The sequence below is a fragment of the Nyctereutes procyonoides genome, unplaced genomic scaffold, assembly GCF_905146905.1.
Source record: "Nyctereutes procyonoides isolate TBG_1078 unplaced genomic scaffold, NYPRO_anot_genome, whole genome shotgun sequence".
Classification (NCBI taxonomy): domain Eukaryota; kingdom Metazoa; phylum Chordata; class Mammalia; order Carnivora; family Canidae; genus Nyctereutes; species Nyctereutes procyonoides.
In genome coordinates, this window is record NW_026575125.1 from 41,863,802 (window position 1) to 41,886,387 (window position 22,586).

Genomic DNA, 22,586 nt, shown 5'->3' on the forward strand with positions numbered 1-22,586 from the left:
AGATAATAGTATGGAAAACTGGCAAATGTGAGAAATCGGGGCTTTCTCCCTCCCCGCCCCCAGCCCAAAGAGCTCTTTAGTCATTTACCAGCACACCACTGAGAGCACTTGGAATAGATGCTTGACATATGGTAAATGCTTTAATGCTTCCATTACTATATTTGCTTGTGCACCGGGTCGCGATGCAGTTTTTAGTGGGTTGAAGTTAAAAACGTTTGAGGAACACAGAATCACAAAAGGACACTGTGCTGAACTACGCCTATTTAAATCCTCCCGATAACTCTGTGAAGCTATACGACTCATTAGCCCTATTTCACAGAGGGGGAAACTGAAGTTCTGAAAGGTACAACTCAAGTGGGTTCGAATTTGGCCACAGACCGGCTTCCGCGCTCTAGCGCACTTAATTAGCGCACTTTCCTTTTTTTAAAGATTTTTCTGTTTATTTATTCATGAGAGACACAGAGAGGGGGAGAGAGAGAGAGAGGCAGAGGAAGAAGTAGTCTCCATGCAGGTAGCCCGACGTGGGCCTCGATCCCGGGTTTCCAGGACCACGACCTGGGCCGAAGGCGGCGCTAAACCGCTGAGCCACCCAGGTGTCCCTTAAAGTACTTTCCTAACAGGTTCTAGGACTCTAACTCTAATTTCACTTCGCACCACGCCTAAAACGAATGGATTCCGTCGTGCGCGTTGCATCTTGGGAAATGTAGTCCCCGGTGAACACGCTGGTCCGAAATAGGAGGGGCGGGGAGTGAAACGATCTTAGCCTTGGAACAAAGGAAGGGTCGGTTCTTGCGCCTCGCGGTATTTCAGCCGCACAGTGCGCGACTTCAGCCACTCGGCTCGGCCCCGTTGCATGCTGGGAACAGCAGTCCTTGAGACCAACTACGTCGACACAAGATGACGGGGCTCACGTTGTACGTTCAGGTCGGGTTCGCGCCCAGCCGAGCCTTCGCGTTCCAAGATGACAGGCTCGCCACGCTGCGGGAGTCCGTAGGCATGCGCGACAGGCATTTGGACTAAACACAAACTGAAGCCTTACGATTTCTGGCGGGTGTGCGCTTTCGCCGAGTCTCGGGCTATTCACGGACCAGTCTCCTCGTCCCCTTCTCCCCACTCTGAAAGCTAAGGTAGGCCCTGGGGGAGCGGAGGACGTGAGTCCAGGCCGAGATGGTTGAGGCACGCCTGCGCTGTCCCGCTGGCTAGGGAAGGAGGGAAGTTCGCCTTCCGTGCTGCAGCCGCATAGTCTGGGTGGCTGGTGCCGGTTGGGCTGCAGGCGCCAAGGTTTGTCTGTAGAAGGAAACCGCTGTGCGGGGTGGACTGGGAGGCTGGAGGGCGCAGGGGTCCAGGTATTGGAGGAACTTCCTTGAATGGGGTCTGGTGGTCCCAATGGGGACATGGGCTTTGAGGCAATGATGCGAGACCGAGAGCGTGGCCAGAGGACCGTTAGTGGGGCAGGTAGGTGAGTTGCAGGAAAGTACTGGGGGTCTGATGGGCATTGTTAGCGTGGAATCGATGGGGGCTAATAGGAGTGCTTTAGTCAACATGTTCATGGGGGCCAGGGGTGTGTTCATTGAGGAAAGAAGGGGTGGTAGAGTGGGCAAGTAGAAAGAAGATAACAGGAGGTGGATGGGGGTATGATCCCTGAGGGACTGCTGAGGTATGTTAAACAAGTTAATAAATAAAGAGCGATGGGACAGTAGTAAGCCAAACAATAATGGTGAAGCTATGGAGGGAATAATAGAGGCTAGTGGGAGTCGTGATCAAGGAGCCAATGGGGGCAGTGATCACAGAAAAGTGAATGGGAGGGAGAAGGTGTGTTGTAGTCAAAAGGTTTGGGTGATGTAGCATGATAATTGAGGAATTGATGGGAACAGGGTGAACAAAGAGAGGGTAATAGTAAGCTGCTGGGGTGTGATCATCAAGTGATTATTGAGGGGGCAAGGTGGACATTGAGGGAGAATGGGGAACTGATGTTTGATCATAGGGGTTAACATGTGTGATAATTAAAGGATTACAAGGGCTAATGGTGAGATCTATGAGGGATCAGTTGGAGGGCTGATTAAGAGCATAATGGGAAGCTAATAGGCCAGGATTTTCTACATATTCATGGAGATTGATAAAGATGAAGTAATAAAGGAGTTACTGGGGGCCTAATCATTTATTAATGGGGAATGGGGTAGGGAGAGATTAAGGGAGTGAGGAGTATAATAAAGTAGTATTAGGATAATGGGGATAAAAGCAAGGGATTTATAGTGGGCTGATAGAGGTGTATGAATTTAGAGGCCATGAAGACAGCTGGGGAGATGGTCAGTGAGATGTTAATGGGGATGAGGTGAGTGGAGATGCATTCAAAGTCAGTGTTACAGGGCTTGATGTGTGGAGTATGGGGGGCAGTAGTGGGAGTTCAATGGGGTTGGTAATGGGGCATCTATTAGTGTTGGGTTTGGGGATCTGTGAGGTGAGTGGAGGAGTCTGTGGAATGAGCAGGGTGGGTTCTGTGGGGTGAGCAGTGAAGCCTTAGAGTTCAGTGATGGAGTCCCTCAGGCCTTGTGAGGTCAGTGGGGTTAGGGACTGGGCTCTACTTTTCCCATCTGCTGAGTGAGCTGTCATGGAGTTCATGGGGGCGGTTGTGTGGTTCTTATTGCCCTGAAGACATAGATGGTAGCCCACTCACCCAGTTACTGATACAGTGCAGCATCAGCTTACTGTTGGCAGGTCCCTGGGCAAACAGCGTGTGAGATGGGACGGACATCGAAGGACAAGCGGGATGTCTACTACCGCCTGGCCAAGGAGAATGGCTGGCGTGCCCGCAGTGCCTTCAAGCTGCTACAACTTGACGAGGAATTCCACCTCTTCCAAGGTCCCCACCTGGCGGGCGAGATACTGGGGAATGGGGTGGGCAAAGGAAATAGAAAAGTGGGCCATGCCTGCAGAGCTTCCTATGGTAGGTGGGCTGACTGGGAGGGTCTATGGGGCAGGGGCCAGGCAGGAAGAGGGGCAGGTACTTGAAAGGAGTTGGGCATGGATAGATGTGGGTGGAGAGGGGTGAACTTTGCACGGCTCGGGGTTGGAGAGGTGGCTGCAACTGACCATTACACCTTCCTGTGTGTGCTCAGGCGTGACACGGGCAGTTGACCTGTGCGCAGCCCCAGGCAGCTGGAGCCAGGTGCTGAGTCAGAAAATTGGGTGAGTGTGGAGTCCCAGATGGGGCAGCCAGGAGGGTAGGCCAGGTCAGGGATGAGCCAAGAGTAAAAACTGGGCTGACATGGGTCATGTTGTCCACAGGGGCCAGGGTTCCGGCCATGTGGTGGCTGTGGACCTTCAGGCTATGGCTCCGTTACCAGGTGTGTTACAGATCCAAGGGGACATCACCCAGGTACGAGTATGGCTGGGGGTATTGGGGTGTATCCTGGGCCAGAGCCCCTCTAACCTGGCAGCTACGCAAAGTGGAAGAGAAAGAGAGAGAGTAACCAAGAGAACCTGAGAGAGTGTAACAATGGAGAAACAGAGCCAGCAGGTCATCATCGCAGAGACAGCTAAAAATGATGGGACTGGGTCCCCAGAGATGGAGCCCAGTCTTAGACCAGCAAAGCCTGAGGGTTTGGCTGACCCAAGGTTGCTGGCTAGGACCATGGGCAGGTGGGGTTAGAGGGCTGCAGACAGGGGGGCCTGGGACCACTTGTCTTCCCTCTCTTCCATAGCTGTCCACTGCCAAGGAGATCATCCAGCACTTTGAGGGCTGCCCAGCGGACCTAGTGGTGTGTGACGGGGCTCCTGATGGTAAACAGCAGGGGTTGGGAGACCAGGCGGGGCCCTGTGTGTGTCCTTCTCTGTGGCTCCCACATCTGTTGGCTTCTTTCTTTCTCTCTCTTTTTTTAGAGAGGTGGGGGCAGAGGGAAAGGGAGAATAATAAGCAGGCTCCATGCCCAGTGTAGGACATGGGGCTCAGTCTCACAACCTTGAGATCATGACCTGAGCTGAAATCGAGAGTCGGACACTGAACCAACTGAGCCTCCCAAGCACCCTCTGTTGGCTTCTTTCACCACTTCAGCTACTCCCTGCCTTCCCTCTGCTTTCAGCTGTCCCCCCACATCTAGCAATTTCTCCCTACCCCTGCTTCCTCAATCTCTGCTTCTGTCTCCTCCATCTCTACACCCTACTGTTTTGGTTTTGGCTGCTATCTACCCTTCCCTTTGCCCATCTGTCATATGCAACTGTTTCTATTGTGCTGATCATTCATGTTTTTCAGTCAGCTGTTCACTCAGTGCACATTTATTGAGCATCTATTATACGTCGGGCACTGTGCTACATGTGGGGAAGACATTTGTGTATAAAATTCTTTTTTTTAAAGATTTTATTTATTTATTCATGAGAGACACACAGAGAGAGAGAGGCAGAGACATAGGCAGAGGGAGAAGCAGGCTCCATGCAGGGAGCCCAATGTGGGACTCGATCCTGGGACTCCAGGATCACGCCCTGAGCCAAAGGCAGATGCTCAACCACTGAGCCACCCAGGCATCCCTGTGAATAAAATTCTTATGTGACCTCATAGACCTAATATTCTAGTGAGAGCAGAGGGAAAAGAAACAAATGATGGAGTCACATAGTATGTGAAGAGATAATAGGTACCATGAGGAAAGTCAATGGAAAGGAGGGGACAGGGAGTACCTGTTGGAATTTTAAGTAAGGCGGACGGGAAGGCCCCCAGGACTTTAACACAAAGACCTAACAGAGGTGAGGGAGTAGTCCAGAGGCATATCTGGAGAAAGAACAGTCCAGGTAGAGGGACCAGCCAGTGCAAAGGCCCCGAGGTGGAGGATGTTTGGCATATGTGAGGGCCTGTGAGGATCAGAGTGGTTAGGGACGCCTGGGTGGCTCAGCGGTTGAGCATCTGCTTTTGGCTCAGGGCATGATCCCAGAGTCCTGGGATCGAGTCCCACATCAGGCTCCCTACATGGAGCCTGCTTCTCCTCTCTTTTCCTGTGTCTCTGCATCTCTCTCTGTCTCTCATTAATAAATAAATATTTTTTTTTAAAAAAAAGGATCAGAATTGTTAGATTAGAGGGAGTGAGGGGGAAAGTGGTAGCAGGGGAGGTCAGAGAGACAGGGTGGGGGAAGGTCCTTGTGTGGGGTCCTCGTGGGCCCCAGTGAGCATTGTGGCTTTTTCCTTGAGATGAGAACTCAGAAAAAACCATGAGATGGTTGTGAGCAGAGGAGGGCCATCCCTGGCTCAGCTTATGACCGGACCCCTCTGGCTGCTCTGAGCAGTGTGAGGGGCAAGGGTGGGAGGAGGAGGCGACTGCAGTAGCCCAGGTGGACAGTGTACCCCAGAGTGGTGGTGGCAGAGATGAGAGGATCAATCCAGCAGATCTTCTGCAAGTACAGCCAACAGGACTTGCTAATGCTTCAACATGGATGTGAGGAGAGAACAGAGTGTGTCAAGGTTACTGAGGTTTTTGGCCTAGAACAGCTGGAAGGATCAGATGGAATGGGAAAAGTGGGGTAAGGAGAGAGGTTTGAGCAGGAAGGTCAGGAGTCTGGTCTTGGACATGCTGAGTCTGAGATGTCCAGTCTGATCTGTGAGTCAGGTGCTCAGAGGAGCAGTCTGGCTTGGAGGTAAGAAATAATAATAATGATACTTGTGTATAAGGTGGTTTTGAAAATTAAAATGAGTTCCTAAGGTTTCAGAGCCCAGAACACACATCCAGTTGGCAGGTGGTAATTTGCGTGCAGAACCTCAGTAGGAGGAGAGCCTGGGAAATGGTTGTAGCATCCTGACCTGTCTGGGACGAGAAGATAGCCAGAACCGGCTGGCCCCCCTAACACTGTTCTTCTTGCTGCAGTAACTGGCCTCCATGATGTTGATGAATATATGCAGGCCCAGCTCCTCCTAGCCGTGAGTAACCTTGGCCACCCCTGCCTCAGTTTGGACCCTTCATGCCTGTCTCCACCTCAGTCTTAGCCATTTGTCCTGCCCACAGGCTCTGAATATTGCTACACATGTCTTGAAGCCAGGGGGATGCTTTGTAGCCAAGGTGAGCATTGGAGGACCTGATGAGGGCAAAATAGGGGTCCTCCAGGGCCGCCCTTGTGCCTTCATCCCCTGTCTCCTTGCCCTACAGATCTTCCGAGGCCGGGATGTGACCCTGATCTACAGCCAGCTGCGAGTCTTCTTCTCTAATGTGCTCTGTGCTAAGCCCAGGAGCAGCCGCAACTCCAGCATAGGTCAGTGGGGTGCAACGGGCAGGCAGGCAGACATGAATCTTGGGGATGCATCTTGTGTGGGGTGGAGGTAGCAGTCACCCCTCACTCTACCTTCCACCCACAGAGGCCTTCGCTGTCTGTCAGGGTTATGACCCCCCTGAAGGCTTCCTTCCAGACCTGACCAAACCCCTGCTGGACCATTCGTACGGTGAGAGCCAGAGTTCTGGGCCCCCTCCCTGGGGAGACTCTGCCCCCTTATGGAATGTATGTCTTAGGAGGGCCCTCAGCCCCACCCCTGTATGGATGTTTTGTCCCAGGAGGATCTTCATCCCAGTCTTCTCATGATTACTCTCGGGTCCCAAGTCGTGCCCCAGTGGAGATTACACCCACCTAAGTTTCTAGCCTAGGAAGACTGGGTCACGCCCCCAGGTGGATACTCCACCCCTGCATGGGAATTTGGCCTCGAGAGAGTCTTTAGCCTGGTCCCTAGTGGGCAAAGGCACAGAGCCTGCTCTTAAGGTGAGCACACTTGAGTGAGACAGAGTTCAGACAGCGTATGGTAGAATGGCAGGTGAACATAAGGCGCAGCGTGAGAAGAGCAGGAGAGGGGGATGCTCTAGAACAGGTGATCTTGGAGGGGCTCCCTGAGGAGGTGATCTGAACAAAATGAAGGATTTCTGGTGGAGGAGTGTGAGAGTAGCTGGTAGGTACATAGGAAGGATTCCGTACCCTTGCTGTAGAAGGAGTCCCAACTGGTCTCAGGCATCCCAGTCCTGTCCTGTCTTATTTCTCCCTGCTTGTCAGATCCAGATTTCAACCAATTAGATGGTCCCACTCGCATCATTGTGCCATTTGTGACCTGTGGAGACCTGAGCTCCTATGATTCAGACCGCAGTTACCCACTGGACGTGAGTGCCCAACCAATAGTAGGCAGGGGATGGCAGGGGAGAGGGGCTCTCCTGGGTTCTCATATCCTCACCATCTTCCCCCAATGTGTCCCTGCAGCTAGAGGACGGCTCAGAATATAAGTACACTCCACCCACGCAGCCCCCCATCTCGCCACCGTACCAGGAGGCCTGCACGTTGAAGAAGAAGGGGCGGCTGGCCAAGGAGCTCCGCCCCCAGGACTGTCCCATCAGCACAGTGGACACGCTGTCCCAGCCCCTGGCGGCCCCACAGCGCCACACCCTGCTGGCCCCTGAGGTCCGGAAACCTGTGGCCCAGGGCCCTCTGTGCATTTTCTCTGAGCCCACAGTGAGCCCCTCTTAGTGCACCTCTCTCTGTCCCCAAATGGCGTGGTTCTGGGGCAGGGTGGAATGCTCATCCCTGCCTCCCAGCAACTATAAAAAGTTGATGGGTAAAACCAAGTGTAATGAATGGAAAAGCTTGGCAAGTACCTGAGTCATTTTTCTTTTTCTTGGGTAGGTGGAAGACAGTGAAATGAATTGTTCGCCTTAATACACTCAGGTAAATTTGCCTTTTTAGCTAATAGTTTGAGTGAAGGGCACCTTTAAGAAAAAAACTCAGGAAAGTTTCACCTTTGAAATGTTTATATCAACTGATAAGATTTCAGTCAGCCCACCTTTACTAAGTACCTGATGTCACATGCCAAGAACTGCTTTCAGCGTTTTAGGTATGGAGGCATTCAGCAAACTGTTTCTTAACCACACGCTGTGTGCCAGGCATTGTTCTAGTTTGGGAGATAGAGCAGGGAACAGAACAGGCAAATATTCTGGTGCTGGTGGAGCTTCCAGATTGGGAAAGGGGTAATAAAAACAGCTTATGAATGCAGGAGTTTCTACACACGGCATACACATAGATACATTATATATGCATACTTGTACACATACACATTTCTAGCTTTCATTTCAGTATATATAGCTTAAATTATACTGTAGATATAAAGGTATATTTATATGTATATATCATATATATATGTAAAGGTAATAAGGGATATAAAAAATTTTTTTAAGATTTTATTTATTTAAAAAAAAGATTTTATTTATTTATTCATGAGAGACACACAGAGAGGCAGGCTCCATGCAGGGAGCCTGATGTGGGACTTGATCCCGGGTCTCCAGGATCACACCCTGGGCTGAAGGAAGATGCTTAATTGCTGAGCCACCCAGGCATCCCAAGAATTATTTTTAATAAAGTAAGGTAAACAGAATCAGGAATTTCAGGGGTGACAGTTTTTCAGTTTTTAAAAGGGTTATCATGGAAGGGCTTACTGAGGTAATGTTTGAGCCAAGACCTAAAGGAGATGAGGGAGGGAATGCATGTGTTCATCTAGGGGAAGAATGTTCCATGGAGAGAGAATAGCAAATGCAAAGATCCTGAGGTAGAACTATGGCTGGTGTGTAAGGGAGTAGCGAGGGGCCAGTTCTGCTCCTAAGAAATAAGTACCAGAATTCTTCACTGGCACTATTTGTACCCTCAGACTAGATATAGCCCAAACATCTATTAACTGCAGAGTGGATCATTAAATCATGGTATATTCACAGTGGGGAATTACACAGCAATGAGAATGAACATACTACAATTATGAAAATACCTTGTCAGTCCTTAAACTGAACCTATATAAAACATGTAAGTGTGTATTTTTCTGTATGTTACAGTTCACAATAGAAGTGTAGGGGAGAAGGTCAAAAAAATGTTAGTACTGGAGCACCTGGGTGGCTCTGTCAGTTGGGCATCTGCCTTGGGCTCAGTATGATCCCGGGGTCCTGGAATCAAGCCCCACAATCAGGCTTCCTGTTCAAGGCGGAGGCTGCTTCTCACTTTGCCTCTCCCTCTGCTTGTGCTCTCTCTCTGCCTGTCAAATAAATAAATAAAATATTTTTTAAGGTTTTAAAATTTTTTTATTTATTCATGAGAGACACAGAAAGAGAGGCAGAGACGCAGGCAGAGAGAGAAGAAGCAGGTTCCATGCAAGAAGCCTGATGTGGGACTCAATCCTGGGACTCCAGGATCACGCCCTGGGCCGAAGGCAGATGCTCAACTGCTGAGCCACCCAGGCATCCCAAGTACTGACATTTCTTTAAACATTTTATTTATTGGGATGCCTGTCTTCAGCTCAGGGCATGATCTCAGGTCTGGGAATTGAATCCTACATCAGGTTCCCTGTGGGGAACCTGCTCCCTCTGCCATTGTCTCTGCCTCTCTCTCTATGTGTGTTTCTCATGAAAAAATAAATAAAATCTTTAAAAAGAAATGTTAGTAGTTGAGTGAAAAATGATTATAGTAGAAGTGGGAGAATGTATGTTTAAAATTTTTTCTGTCCCTGATTTTAGGTAGCTGGCAGTCTGCTACAACCCAGAAGCTGTTTGGCGGCAGGAAAACAAAAGAACTTACGTTGATGAACTGGTTTTCAAATATCTCATCAACGGGTCCTGAACATTCAAGCCCTGAGTGGTAACCCACAACAACTAGCAGGAGCCCAGCAAGGAAAGCAACAGCACAGTATGCCTGTCTACACCACGGAGGGGATTTTTGAGCGAGGCCTTGCCTCCTTTCTAAATCTTTCCAGAGGTGTCCTGATTATTTCTAGAGTTTACCCCCAAAGTAGGGGTTCTTCACCGTATAGAAATCAGGGGTATCTGTGAACCTGATGGAGGAAAATCTTACATCTTTATTTTCACTAATATAACTGAAATTTCACTAATATAACTAAAATTTAGCTTTACTCCCCAATAGGAATGCTGGCAACAAATCACAATAGTAAAAGCAGTGCCTGTTACCTTCCCACCAATACAAATTAGTTACTTTTTACGTACATTACAGTTTTTGCAGGCATCTTAAGATGCTGTTCACGCTTGGCACTACTTTGACTTACAGAAGATCTTATAATTTGATGTACTAATTAAAAAAGTCCATATATTACTGTATTCCAGTGTTTCATTTTAATATATATAGTAATATTTGTTCTCATTAACATAAGACATAAATTTAAAGTATACAACCTAATTTAATGTATACCTATTGCAGAATGATTACAGTAAGTTAATATGCATCACCTCGCAGAAATTTTTTCCTGTGATAGGAACTTTTAAGATTTCTCTCTCTTCTCTCTTTTTTTAAGATTTTATTTTATTTATTCATGGGAGACACAGAGAGAGAGAGGCAGAGACATAGGCAGAGGGAGAAGCAGGCCCCCTTGTAGGGAACCTGATGCGGGACTTGATCCGGGGACTCCAGGATCATGCTCTGAGCTGAAGACAGACACTCAAATGCTGAGCCACCCAAGTGTCCCAAGATCTCTCTCTTTTTTAAATATTTTATCTAGCCATTTGAGAGAGAAAGTGCAGGGGTGAGGAGGGGGAGAGAGATAAGAGCAGGCTCCTTGCTGAGCAGGGAGCCCAACACAGTGCTCGATCCCGGGACCACCCCAAGACCACAACCCAAGCCAAAGACAGAAGCCCATCTGACTGAGCTACCCAGGCATCCCCAAGATCTCTTAGAACCTTTCAAATATATGATCTAGGTAATCATAGTCACTATCCAGTACCTTACAGCCCTAAACGTAGAACTTGAAGTTTGTACCTTTTGACCACCTTCACCCATTTGACCCCTGCCTCTGGCAACCATCGATTTATTGTCTGTTTCTAGGAGTTTGGGCTTTTTTAGATTACACATACGAGATCTTCATAGTATTTGTCTTTCTCTGACTTATTGCACTTAGCACAATGGCCTTGAGGTCCATCTGTCTCACAAATGGCAGGATTTCCTTTCCATGGCCAAGTAATCTTCTATTGTATATATAAATACATATACCACACTTTATTCATTCATCTGTCGACAGACAAGTAGTTTTTTCTCATATCTCTGCAACAAGAACCCCTATAAGTGATGTCAGAAAGTCTGCCTTGACTGCAGTGCTGAATTTCTACAAGTTAGCCAACAGGAGCTGCCAAGCTCACCAGCTACACAGGCAGAACTAGTTTCTGCAGTTTACACCTGTATCTAAAAACACATTCTCTGTGTACACCTCAATTTGGTGACCTCAGGACCACCCACATCCCAGTTGGTGACCCTAGATGTCTCTGTCCTTGACAGTGTGAACCTGGGCATGTCCATACTGAGTCTATAACGCTGGATGTTGGGGATGGGGCACACTACACAATGTCAAACCAGGAGTCTTCACACCCAAGCAGTGTGATTCTGGAAATGTATAACAGAAGTATCTGCGCAAAAGCCTACGTGGCCATGGGCATATCTGCACCTATTACCATGTAAATTCAAAGTGTCCACACTAGAGGCTGAGGCCCCAGGAGTAGCCAACTAAATCTCCAGGAGTATAAACACGCCAGCCCTTGAGACCCAGCAAATACCCACATCTCAGGCTTTGTGTCCCTAATTGCATCCAACCCCATCTGTATGATATCTGGCATATACACACAAGTCCCTGTGATGGGAATAATTTCCAATCCCCAGACTGTGTGACCCAGCAGTGTCCCAAGCCCTGAATGTGTGGCCCAGGAAGGACCAGCCTAACTCAGGTTCAGTCTCCCAACTTTGGGAGCACCCTGTCTGGCTCTGAGTTTGGATACCCTACCCTTGCAACTCCACACCTCTCCATGTGACCCCTGAATTTTCCACACCCAAGTCAATTTGTCTACAGAGGCATGTGTATCCCATACCATGTGTCCCCAATTGAGCATTTACCATAGTCTGAGTGACCCCTTGTGTGTCCTTAGGAGCACACCCCTCATCTGTGTTACCGTAGAATTGTTCACACCCTAATCCACCACCATAGGCCCAGTCATTGTCCCCTGGGAGTGATCCTTCTTCAGACTTTGAAATGCCAGAAGTGTCCACACCAAGTCTGTGTAACTCCAGGAGGGCCCACAGCCAGCCTGTTTCTCCAGAAGTCTCCACACAATAGCTTGTCTGTGTAAACCCAGGATGATCAACTTTCTACGTGACCATGGGAGAAGCCACAACCCGGTCTTTGTGTCCTCAGGGTGGCATACCCTTAGCTGTGTGTGATTCCTGGGGTTTTTACACCTTAGGCTATGTGATCAAATAAGTCTCCATGCCCCAAGCTCTGACCACCAGGGAGTCACTCCCTAGTCTGCAACTCTAAAGGGCTTTCCACACCTCAACCTCTGTGGCCCCAAGTCCATTCACTACATTGCCTGCGTGGCCATGGGAGTTTCCACTTCCCAGTCTGGGTGACCCTAAGAGCAGCCAAACTCTGGTCTGTATGATCCCAAGAGTGTCTATATCCCAAAGACTGTGAGCAGGGGAGTGTCTACATTTGAGTACAAACACTTTCTCTTCCTTCTCTTCCTTGTCTCTGGGACCACAGATGAGTCCTGGCTGTGTCCACATCCCAGTGTCTGACTACAGAAACGTCCAAAGCCCAGCCCATGTGACCCCAAGAGAATGTGTCCCACGATCAATGTGAGTCCAGAAGTGGCATCAGCCCAGTCATTGTGACCACAGGAGTTTCCATATCACAGTCTTGGGGGTACCATGAGCTCATGTGTGGCAAACTGTGGTCACAGAGGTGTCTATACTCCAGTCTACGGGACTCCACACATGTCCACGGCTCAGTCTGTGATGTTCTGGGAGTGGTTTACGCCAGTCCAGCCACTTCAGGAGTGTCCATTCCCCAGTCTCCATAACCTGTGAGTGACCACACCTCCATCTTTGTGACAGAAGCAATGTCCAATTCCAACTCCGTTGTCCAAACCCCACCGTGTCTGGCACAGTGTTGTCTATACCCCAGCCTGTATGGCCTCTCAAGGGTGTAGTCCCATCAGTAAGACCACAGCAGTAGGAAACTCCTGTGCCTGTGAGGCCTGGTAGGTCCATACTCCAGTCTGGGTAACCCAGGGAGGACATTCTCACATCTGTGTGACCAAATAAGTCTCCACACCCCCATATCTGTGACTCCAGGGTAGACAGTTTCCCATTCCATGTGAAAAGAGGAGTACCCATGCCAAATTCTGTGTGACCACAGGGTGCCCATCCCCCATCTGTGTGTCTCGAGAGGCATCTTTGTTCCAGTTGGTGCGATTCCAGCAGAGTCGACACCACAAGCCATGTGTGATCACAAGGGTGTCCGTGGCCAAGCCTATGATAACCCAGGAATATCTGTGCCACAGCCACATGACCACAATAGCATCTACCTCCCAGTTTATGCACCTTCAGTGATGTCCTTGTCCTACTATGTGATCCTAGGCATGTCCAGACCCCAGAATTTGTGACTGAGAGTGTCCCAAAATTGAGCCTATGTAAAACCAGAAGATACCAGATCATAGTCCGTGTGGCCCAAGAGTGTCCATGCCCCAAACAAGATGATCCAAGAGGTGTCCAAACTCCGGTCTGTGTGACCCCAATGTTGTCTACATGCCAGTCTGTGTGACACCAAAAGTGCCCACATACCCATACCAATCCATAAGGCTCTAAGAAAACACATCTGTGATACTTCAGGAGTGGCCACACCTCATTCCATGTGACCTCAACCATGTCCACATCCCAGTCTGTGTGACCCCTAAAGCCTCTACATCCTACTGTGTGACCCCAGAAGTGTTCCAAAGCAATCTCTGTGATCCTGGGCAGTCCATCCCCCAATCAATATGTCCCCTGGATTGCTTATACCGAAATCTAGTGACTTCATGAGTGTCTACACCCTCAACTGTTTGATCCCAAGAGGGGCCACACCCCAGACTGTATGACCCTGGGAGGATCCATACACAAATCAGTGTGACCCCAGAAGGAGTTATGTCTGGAGGAAGAATGATCCAGACAAAGGGAAAAGCCAGTGCAAAGCCCCTGAGGTGGAACAGTGAGGAGACCAGTGTGGTGGGAGCAGAGTGAGCGAGGGGCCAGTGGCAGGTGGTGAAGCCAGAGAGGTGACAAGGGCCTGGTTCTATAGGGCCTTGCAGGCCACAGAAAGGACTTTGGCTTTTTCTCTGCGAGATGGAACCACACCAGAGGTCTGAACAGAGGAGGACTGAGGGCCGACTTGGGTTGTAACAGAACCCTCTGGCTGCTACCGTAAGGACAGACCGAAGCACCTGAATCAGATCAGAGAGGCTGATCAGTGCGGGACAGTGGCCCCAGGGCCCAGCACTGTAACCATTTGACAGGTTTCCCTAGGAGGCCGTGCATTCTCTCAGGGGTATATGGTAGGATTCCAGCCTCCTCCTGTCCTCCAGAAATGCAGCACATGTTAGGAGGAAGCCAGGCAATTGAGCAAAGATGCCCTCAGTGTGGAACCTTTGGCCAACAATAACTTTCCCCTGGTCCCGGGTTCCTCACCTTTGGCAGATGAGTATAATCCCTCCCTGCCACTCTCTCCAGTGTCTCTCCAAGTGCACCAGCCTCCTTGATGTTCCTCAAATACACCAAGCATTATTTCACCCCAGGGCCTTTGCACCCTGGACACCCTTCCACCTGGACACCCTTCCCAAGATAGATACATAGTTCAAGGGTTACGTGGCTGCCCTCTTCATTTTCTTCTTTTCTCTGCCTAAAGGTCATCTCAGGAAGCCTTCCCTAACTATCCAAAACAGCACCCCCTCCCTCTCTACACCTGCATCCCGCCTTGTTTTCTTCATAGCCCTTAACATTTCCTAATAATACATATCTACTTGTTGGGCGCAGAGTGGGGCCACTGGGAAGACAGAGTACACAAGGCACATGCAGGTGGAATTTGAAGAGATCTTAAAAAAAAGATTTTTTTAATTTATTCATGAGAGACACAGAGAGAGGGGCAGAGACATAGGCAGAGGGAGAAGCAGGTTCCCTGCAGGGAGCCTGATGGGGGCCTCAATCCCAGGACCCCGGGATCAGGACCTGAGCCAAAGGCAGATTCTCAACCACTGAACCACCCAGGTGCCCGACATAGTAGGTTCTTAGTAAATATTTATTGAAAGGATAAATGACATAAAATAATAGATATAAAAGTATAATGCAAAAGTGAAAGGATGGGGTACCTGGGTGGCTCAGTCAGTTAAGCATCTGACTCTTGAAATAAGCATCATGGTCTTAGGGTTGTGAGATCGAGCCCCATGTCAGACTCCACGGGAGTCTGCTTCTTTCCCTCTGCCCCTCCCCCTGTGCTTGCTCTCTCTTCTTTTCTCTTTCTCTCTCTCTCTCTCTCTCTCTCAAATAAATATTTTTAAAAAGTGAAAGGATAAATCATAGACATGGAGAAAATATTTTCAAAATGCATTATTTGACAAAGCACCAGTATCCTGAATAAATAATTCCCACAATTTTATAAATGGGAAAAAAATTTTATAAATGGGTTGTAGCCACAGTGGAAAACTGTATGGAGTTTCCTCAAAAAATTAAAAATAGAAATGCCATACATTCTAGTAATTCCACTACCAGCTATTTACCCAAAGAAAATGAAAACACAAATTCAAAAAAAATATATGCACCCCTATGTTTACTACAGCATTATTTACAATAGCCAAGAGAGGGAAGCAGCTCAAATGTCCATCTATAGATAAATGGATAAAGAAGATGTGGTATATATACACAATGGAATATTATGCAGCCATGTTAAAGAATGAGATCTTGGGGCACCTGGGTGGTTCAGTGGTTGAGTGTCTGCTTTGGCACCTGCCTTCGGCCCAGGACGCAGTCCTGGAGTCCCGGGTCGAGTCCCACATCGGGCTCCCTGCGTGGAGCCTGCTTCTCCCTCTGCCTGTGTCTCTGCTTCTCTCTCTCTCTCTGTGGGTCTCTCATGAATAAATAAATAAATAAAATCTTAAAAAAAGAATGAGGTCTTGCCAAAACGGATGGGTATTAAGCTAAGTGAAATAAGTCAGAGAAAGAAAAATATCACATACTTTCACTTATATGTGGAATATTTTTTTTAATTTTTTATTTATTTATGATAGTCACACACAGAGAGAGAGAGAGAGAGAGAGAGGCAGAGACATAGGCAGAGGGAGAAGCAGGCTCCATGCACCGGGAGCCCAACGTGGGACTCGATCCCGGGTCTCCAGGATCGCTGCGCCACCCAGGGATCCCTTATATGTGGAATCTTAAAACAAAATAAAACAAATGAACAAACAAACGAAAGGGAGAAGCAGATAACAAACCGGTTGGTTGCCAGAGGGGTAGAGGTGGGAGGATGGACAAAATGGGTGAAGGGTAACAGGAGGTATAGTCTTCTAGTTATGAAATGAAAAAGTTATGGGGATGAGAGGCGCAGCATAGGGAATACAGTCAATGGTATTATAATAATGTTGTATGATGACAGATGGCACCTACACTGGTGGCAAGCACAGCACAACACTATCACTATGTTGTACCCCTGAAATTAATGTCTCATTGTGTGTCAACTATACCTCAATTTAAAAAATCAATAATAAAAAAAAAGAATTCCCACAATTCAATAAGAAAACCAACAACCCGGGGAACCCCGGCTGGCTCAGTAGTTTAGTGCCACCTTCCACCCAGGGCACGATCCTGGGGACCCGGGATCGAGTCCCGCGTCGGGCTCCCCACATGGAGCCTGCTTCTCCCTCTTTTTTTTTATTTTTTTTAATTTTTATTTATTTATGATAGTCACATAGAATGAGAGAGAGAGAGGCAGAGACACAGGCAGAGGGAGAGAGGCAGAGACACAGGCAGAGGGAGAAGCAGGCTCCATGCACCGGGAGCCCGATGTGGGATTCGATCCCGAGTCTCCAGGATCGCGCCCTGGGCCAAAGGCAGGCGCTAAACCGCTGCGCCACCCAGGGATCCCCCTGCTTCTCCCTCTGCCTGTGTCTCTGCCTCTCTCTCTGTTTCTCATGAATAAATAAAACCTTAAAAATAAGAAAACCAACAATCCAATTAAAAATTTTTTTTAATTATCAAAAGATTTGATCAGACACTGCACCAAAGAGGAAATATGGATGGCATTAACATGTGAAAAGACATCCTAGGGATCCCTGGGTGGCGCAGCGGTTTGGCGCCTGCCTTTGGCCCAGGGCGCGATCCTGGAGACCCGGGATCGAATCCCACATCGGGCTCCCGGTGCATGGAGCCTGCTTCTCCCTCCGCCTATGTCTCTGCCTCTCTCTCTCTCTCTCTGTGACTATCATAAATAAATAAAAAAATTTAAAAAAAAATAAAGAGAAAAGAAAAGACATCCTACATCATTAGCCATTAGGAAAATGCAAAGTAAAACCACAGTGAGAGGGATGCCTGGGTGGCTCAGTGGTTGAGCATCTGCCTTCAGCTCAGGGCGTGATCCTGGGATCCTGGGGTCTTGGAATCGAGTTCCACACCAGGCTCCCCCTGGGAGCCTGCTTCTCCTTCTGCCTAGGTCTCTGCCTCTGTATCTGTGTTTCTCATGAATAAATAAATATGTACTCAGCCATAAAGTACAAACTACTGAAGCATACAACACAGAGGCATCTCAGATGCACTATGCTAAGTGAGGGAGGCCTGAATAATGTTAAATACTATATGATTCCACTTGCATGGTATGCTGGCAAAGGCAGGACTACAGGGATAGCAAACAGATCAGGGGTCGCCAGGGATTCAGGGTGGAAGGAGGGGCTGACCTCAAAGTGATCCCTTGAGGAACTACTCTGAAGTGAGAGAATGGCTCTGTGTCCTACTTGTGGTGCCAGTCAACTGATGACTTCTGTTTGTCAAGCCTCGGAGACCTGTATGCTACAGAGGGGAAATTTTACTGTATGTAAAATATACCTCAATAAACATAACTTCTTACGTGCAATATTTTGCAAGCAATAATTCTGTGACTATAAAAAGGGCACTTGTAATGAGCCCCGGGTGTTGTACATAGGTGCAGAATCTGTATATTGTACACCTGAAACTGATATAATGCTGTATGTTAACTAACTGGAATCAAAATAAAAACTTTTTTTGGGGGGGCGCCTGAGTGGCTCAGTCAGTTAAGCGTGGGACTCTTGATTTCTGCTCGGGTCATGATCTCAGGGTCCTGAGATCAAACCCTGCGTCTGGCTCCCTGCTTCCTGCTCGGCAGGAAGTCGGCTTCTCCCTCTGCCTCTGTGGCTCCCACTACTTGTGCTCTCTCCCTCCCTCTCTTGCTCTGTCAAATAAATAACATCTTTCTTTTTTAAGATTTTATTTATTTATTCATGAGAGACGGGCAGAGAAACAGGCAGAGGGAGAAGCAGGCTCCTCTTGAATACAGGGAGCCCGATGTGGGACTCGATCCCGGGCCTCCAGGATCACGCTCTGGGCCGAAGGCGGCGCTAAACTGCTGAGCCACCCAGGCTGCCCAAAAAATAACATCTTTAAGTGCCTGGGGTGTGATCCTGGAGACCTGGGATCGAGTCCCACATCAGGGTCCCTGCATGGAGCCTGCCTGTGTTTCTGCCTCTCTCTCTCTCTATGTATCTGTCATGAATAAATAAAATCTTTAAAAAAAGATTAAATGAGGTCATAAGAGTAGGCCCTAATCTTATAGCAAAGGCCGGGTGAGCCCAAGAGAGAAGGTGGCCATCTGCAAGCCAGGAAGAGAAGCTTCACCAGAAACCAACCCCTGTGGCTCCTTGATCTTGGACTTCCAGCCTCCAGATTGTGAGGTTATAAGTGTCTATTGTTTAAGCCCCCCAGTCCGGGACATTTTGTTATAGCAGCCCAAGCAAACCAATGCATGGTTTGTCAGCTTCAGATCTGACTTCAGGAGGCTCATCTTGGCCACGTGTGAGGGCAGCAGGGTGCAAGTGAAAGAAGAAAACTTTGGCGCATCCTCCTTGTCCAGGTGAAGGGGGCACTGCAGCTCAGAGAAGGGACCCACAGCCCAGGGAAACCCAAGGATGAAATCCGCAGCACTCCCTGGGGGCGGCTTCCTGGAGCTGTGTCCACACAACATCCTGTCCCACACTGCAATATGAGTAAGAATGGTTTGGGAGAGTTCAGAACTGCCCCAAGCCCCACCCAAGCCTGGTTCATGCCAGACTGTTCTCCCATGAACACGTACGCAGTTTTCAAGCCATCAAGATGCCTTGCTTCAGGAGAGTAGCTGTAATGTATCTCAGGCCCAGTGGAAGCCCAAAGGGAAGGGACAAATGTCTGAGTCTCTCTAGATGACAGGGGCTGAGGAAAGCTGGAGTGAATCATGGGTCACAGGCCACATGTCTTGTGAAACTTCTGCCAGATGCAGGATCTGGGAGTAATTACCAGCCAGGCAGGGTTGGTGAATGAGAGGCTCAAAGGGTAATTGGGTGTATGTGTGCCTGCACAGGCGTGTGTGTGCATGCGTGTGCATATCAGCATGTGTGAAATTATGTGCCTCTGTGCATGCTGTGCTTCTGCCTGTGTGTGCATATTTACAATGCATTCCTACATGCATGCATATGTGGTATGTGTATGCATTCAGGCTTTGCTAGTTTGGATGCAGGTGTGTATGTGTGATACACAAGTGTAAGTGTGCATTCTCCCAGAGATGCTTGGGGGCAGATGAGCCCAGCAGATACAAAGGGGCCCGTACCCTGGCAAGGGTGTTTGTGAAAAGTAATCGTGCATATGCATGAAGGTATGCTTGTGCATGAGATTCCAGTTCAAACCCCTATGGCCACAGATGCAATCCTGAGTGTTTGTGTCTGGGTGTGTACACTTGTACCCCAGGGTGCACATGCATGGCTGTGTCTAAGCACACAGGGGCAAGGGAGCCCGTTGGCCCAGGCTTATGTGTTGAGGATCTGTGCACATATACCCCTGAGTGCCCAAGCATGTGCAAGTGTAAGTGAACAGGTGCACACATGGCGATGGGAGTGGGTCTTGGCATACATGTAGCCCTGGGAGCCTGTGCATGGGCACGTGTGTGGTATAGCTGCGTGTATTTTCGTTGGCCCAGGTCTAGATCAACAAGTGCAAGTGTGTCCATGGGCTTAGGCACAGGCATCTATGTACATGTACTCTGGGTGCCCATAAACATGTATGTGCATGGGTGCACATGTGTCCATGGGTCTGGGCCTGGGGGTGTGTGCATATGGACCCTGTATAAATGTGCATGTGTGGATGGATGGATGCAGGTGTGCCCAGGGACCCAGGCAGTAGTATCTGTGCATGTGTAACTCTGGGGCCCCATGCCTGGGTGTGTGCAAGGTTTCAGGTGTGGCCAGAGGTTTGGGTCAGGACATGTGTGTATGTGTATCCCTAGGGGCCCATGCCTGGGTATGCTCACATGTTCAGATGTGCCTATGGCTTGGAGCATGGTGTCTATGTGTGAATCCCCTTGGGGACCCATGTATGCCATCTGTGCATGCATATATTATGGCCACGTGGGCTGGATGGGTATGCAGCTTCACTTCCACCTACACCTGGCAGGGGAGGGTAAGGGAAACCAAGGAATGTGCTTTCTGTAGGAATCCAGGTTTTGATAGTCAGGGGAGTGAAATTGAGGGCCATTTGCTTTTCTTAAACCTTGTCACTTGGGACGAAGCTAGAGCTTGGAAAACACCCCTTCCTTCATTCGGCCCCATGCTCCAAGTCAGGCACCATTCTGTGGCAACCCAGAGACAATGTGGCCAGACTCCAGGAAAGATGAGCAATGCTTATAAGCCCCGTGTATGAAGCAGAAGCACCAGGAAGCCACTCAGGGCAGGGAGAAGAGACTCAGGTAAGGATTCCTAGAGGGTGGGGAAGGAAGGTACAGGAAAGGGGAACCCAGGCAATGGGGGAGGGTCTGGACGTGCAGGGATGGGAGTAGAGAGATGTCAAGGTCAGGAAAACTCAGAAGGCTAAGAAAGATCTGGGCGTAGAATGGCAATATTTGGGGATGCCTGGGTGGCTCAGTTGGTAAGTGTCTGCCTTTGGCTCAGGTCATGATTGCAGGGTCCTGGAATCAAATCCCATATCAGGCTCCCCACAGGGAGCCTGCTTCTCCCTCTGCCTCTGCCCCCCACCTGCACTCTTGCATGCATTCATGCGTGTGTGCATGAGTGTGTGTATGCACATGCACATGTGCACTCTTTCTCTCTCAAATAAATAAATATTTCTTTAAAAAATAGAATGGTAGTATTTGCTTGGTCAGGAAGCTGCTTCTGGCTCTCTGGTCACTTGGAAACCAAGTGCCCAGGCCTAGGAGGCACCAGGGATGAAGGAAGATTGGTGGGTTGGGGGAGCTATCTATCTGTCTCTGGAACAGGCAGCTTACTCTTAGGAAGCAAGTTAGGGTTCCATGGACCCCTGGGGCCTAGAGTAAGCCAGCTCCCCTTTCTGAGCCTCAGTATCTTTCACTGTCAAAAAGCTTGCCCGTCTGCAGCCCAGGCCCAGGGAAGAATGTAGCCTCAAAGAGTAGCCCATGGGTAGAGAGCAGGCAGGTGCTCCCCAGGATTGGGCTACCCGCCTGCTCCTCTGCCATCTCTGAATCCTTACACTCTGCCCTCAGGGTCAAGGCTTGGAGATTGGCTGCGGAAGCAGCAGTGACACCAGGCCTGACAGTGCGGCATCTCTGGGCTAGGAAGGAGTATGCATCTACACCACCCTTCCACTCGAACATATCAGGGGAGGCATTGGGACCCCAACACTCTTAGCTGTGGTTGGATGAGGAACCACTGCTCCCGAATTCTAAGTCTAGTCCAGATGTAGAGCAGGGTCTCCCCTTCTAATCTCAGCCCCTCCCCACCCAACCCTGCCAGCTTCCCCTACAAAAAGCCCCTCAGGTGTGGTGTCAGGACCTTCCTGTGCCCCCATCTCAACCCCAAGCCACTGGCTTTCTTCTAGACCCTCCAGAGGGTCACCACTACTGACTGTGGAATGTCAGGCAGTGGCAGGGCCACTGTGCAAAGTTATGCAGGCTGTTTGCTAGCAAAAGACACCTGGCCAAGGAGGAAAGTGAGGACAGAAATGCAGCCTGGGCTCCTCTTGCATCCCTGGGTCCTGGCTTGGGGCTGTGTCCACTCAGAGGAAGGAGTGTCCTTCCCTGAAGTTCACAAAGTCACTCTGCGAGCTAGTGGCGCCCCTCAGTGTCCAGGTCTTTAAAGACAAAGTCGAGAGATGAGTCTGAATGTGGACACCTCTCCCAGGGCTGGAAATGCCTTAACGCCTGGGGATGCCTCTGAGCTGGAAAACGTCTCAGCTGTTGTCTGGTCCAGCCCCATACATTGTCAGGAAAAACCTCGAAAGGCTTTTCAATGGACAGAACTATTCCGGAGTGTCCTTTCAATAGACCGCTGGTGTCATCTAGCAGACCTTTAGAGCTTATCTGATCTACAGAGGGCAGCAACCTTGTCTCTGGCTGGGCCATTTCGAAACTCTAGAAAGAAAGACGTTAACACGTGCAGGACTGATGAGTTCTGTTCGCAAACATGCACATGGATTTTGTCCTGTCGAATTACGACTGACTGCCTCCCTGATGAAAAGATGAGTCCAAATATAATGATAGATTCTACTACATCTACTGGCAAATGCTACCTACTAAGATTTGG

The 22,586-nt window shown here is 49.1% G+C and overlaps 1 protein-coding gene across 6 annotated transcripts; it reads left to right on the forward strand.

The window, feature by feature from the left end:
* Nucleotides 1-885: 885 nt before the first annotated feature.
* On the forward strand, nt 886-10,091 carry FTSJ1 (FtsJ RNA 2'-O-methyltransferase 1). 6 transcript variants are annotated; one of them, XM_055338992.1, is made up of 13 exons: nt 886-1,127; nt 2,696-2,860; nt 3,117-3,186; nt 3,286-3,376; nt 3,702-3,780; nt 5,844-5,896; nt 5,982-6,035; nt 6,123-6,225; nt 6,329-6,412; nt 7,009-7,112; nt 7,210-7,458; nt 7,630-7,671; nt 9,498-10,091. In XM_055338992.1, the coding sequence occupies exons 2-12, from the start codon at nt 2,740-2,742 to the stop codon at nt 7,660-7,662; spliced, it is 1,041 nt and encodes a 346-aa protein (XP_055194967.1). In that variant the 5' UTR covers nt 886-1,127; nt 2,696-2,739; the 3' UTR covers nt 7,663-7,671; nt 9,498-10,091. The 6 variants fall into 6 exon arrangements, with proteins under 6 accessions (XP_055194967.1, XP_055194965.1, XP_055194969.1 ...); XM_055338990.1 differs by having other exon boundaries at nt 2,702-2,860; XM_055338994.1 differs by having other exon boundaries at nt 2,702-2,860; nt 7,210-7,407.
* Nucleotides 10,092-22,586: the final 12,495 nt, after the last annotated feature.

Coding starts and splice junctions, on each gene's coding strand:
- FTSJ1 (XM_055338992.1), top strand. CDS start 2,740: ATGGGACGGACATCGAAGGACAAGCGGGATGTCTACTACCGCCTGGCC. Junction 5,897..5,981: donor AGGCCCAGCTCCTCCTAGCC/GTGAGTAACCTT, acceptor TCCTGCCCACAG/GCTCTGAATATTGCTACACA. Junction 6,036..6,122: donor GGGGATGCTTTGTAGCCAAG/GTGAGCATTGGA, acceptor CTTGCCCTACAG/ATCTTCCGAGGCCGGGATGT.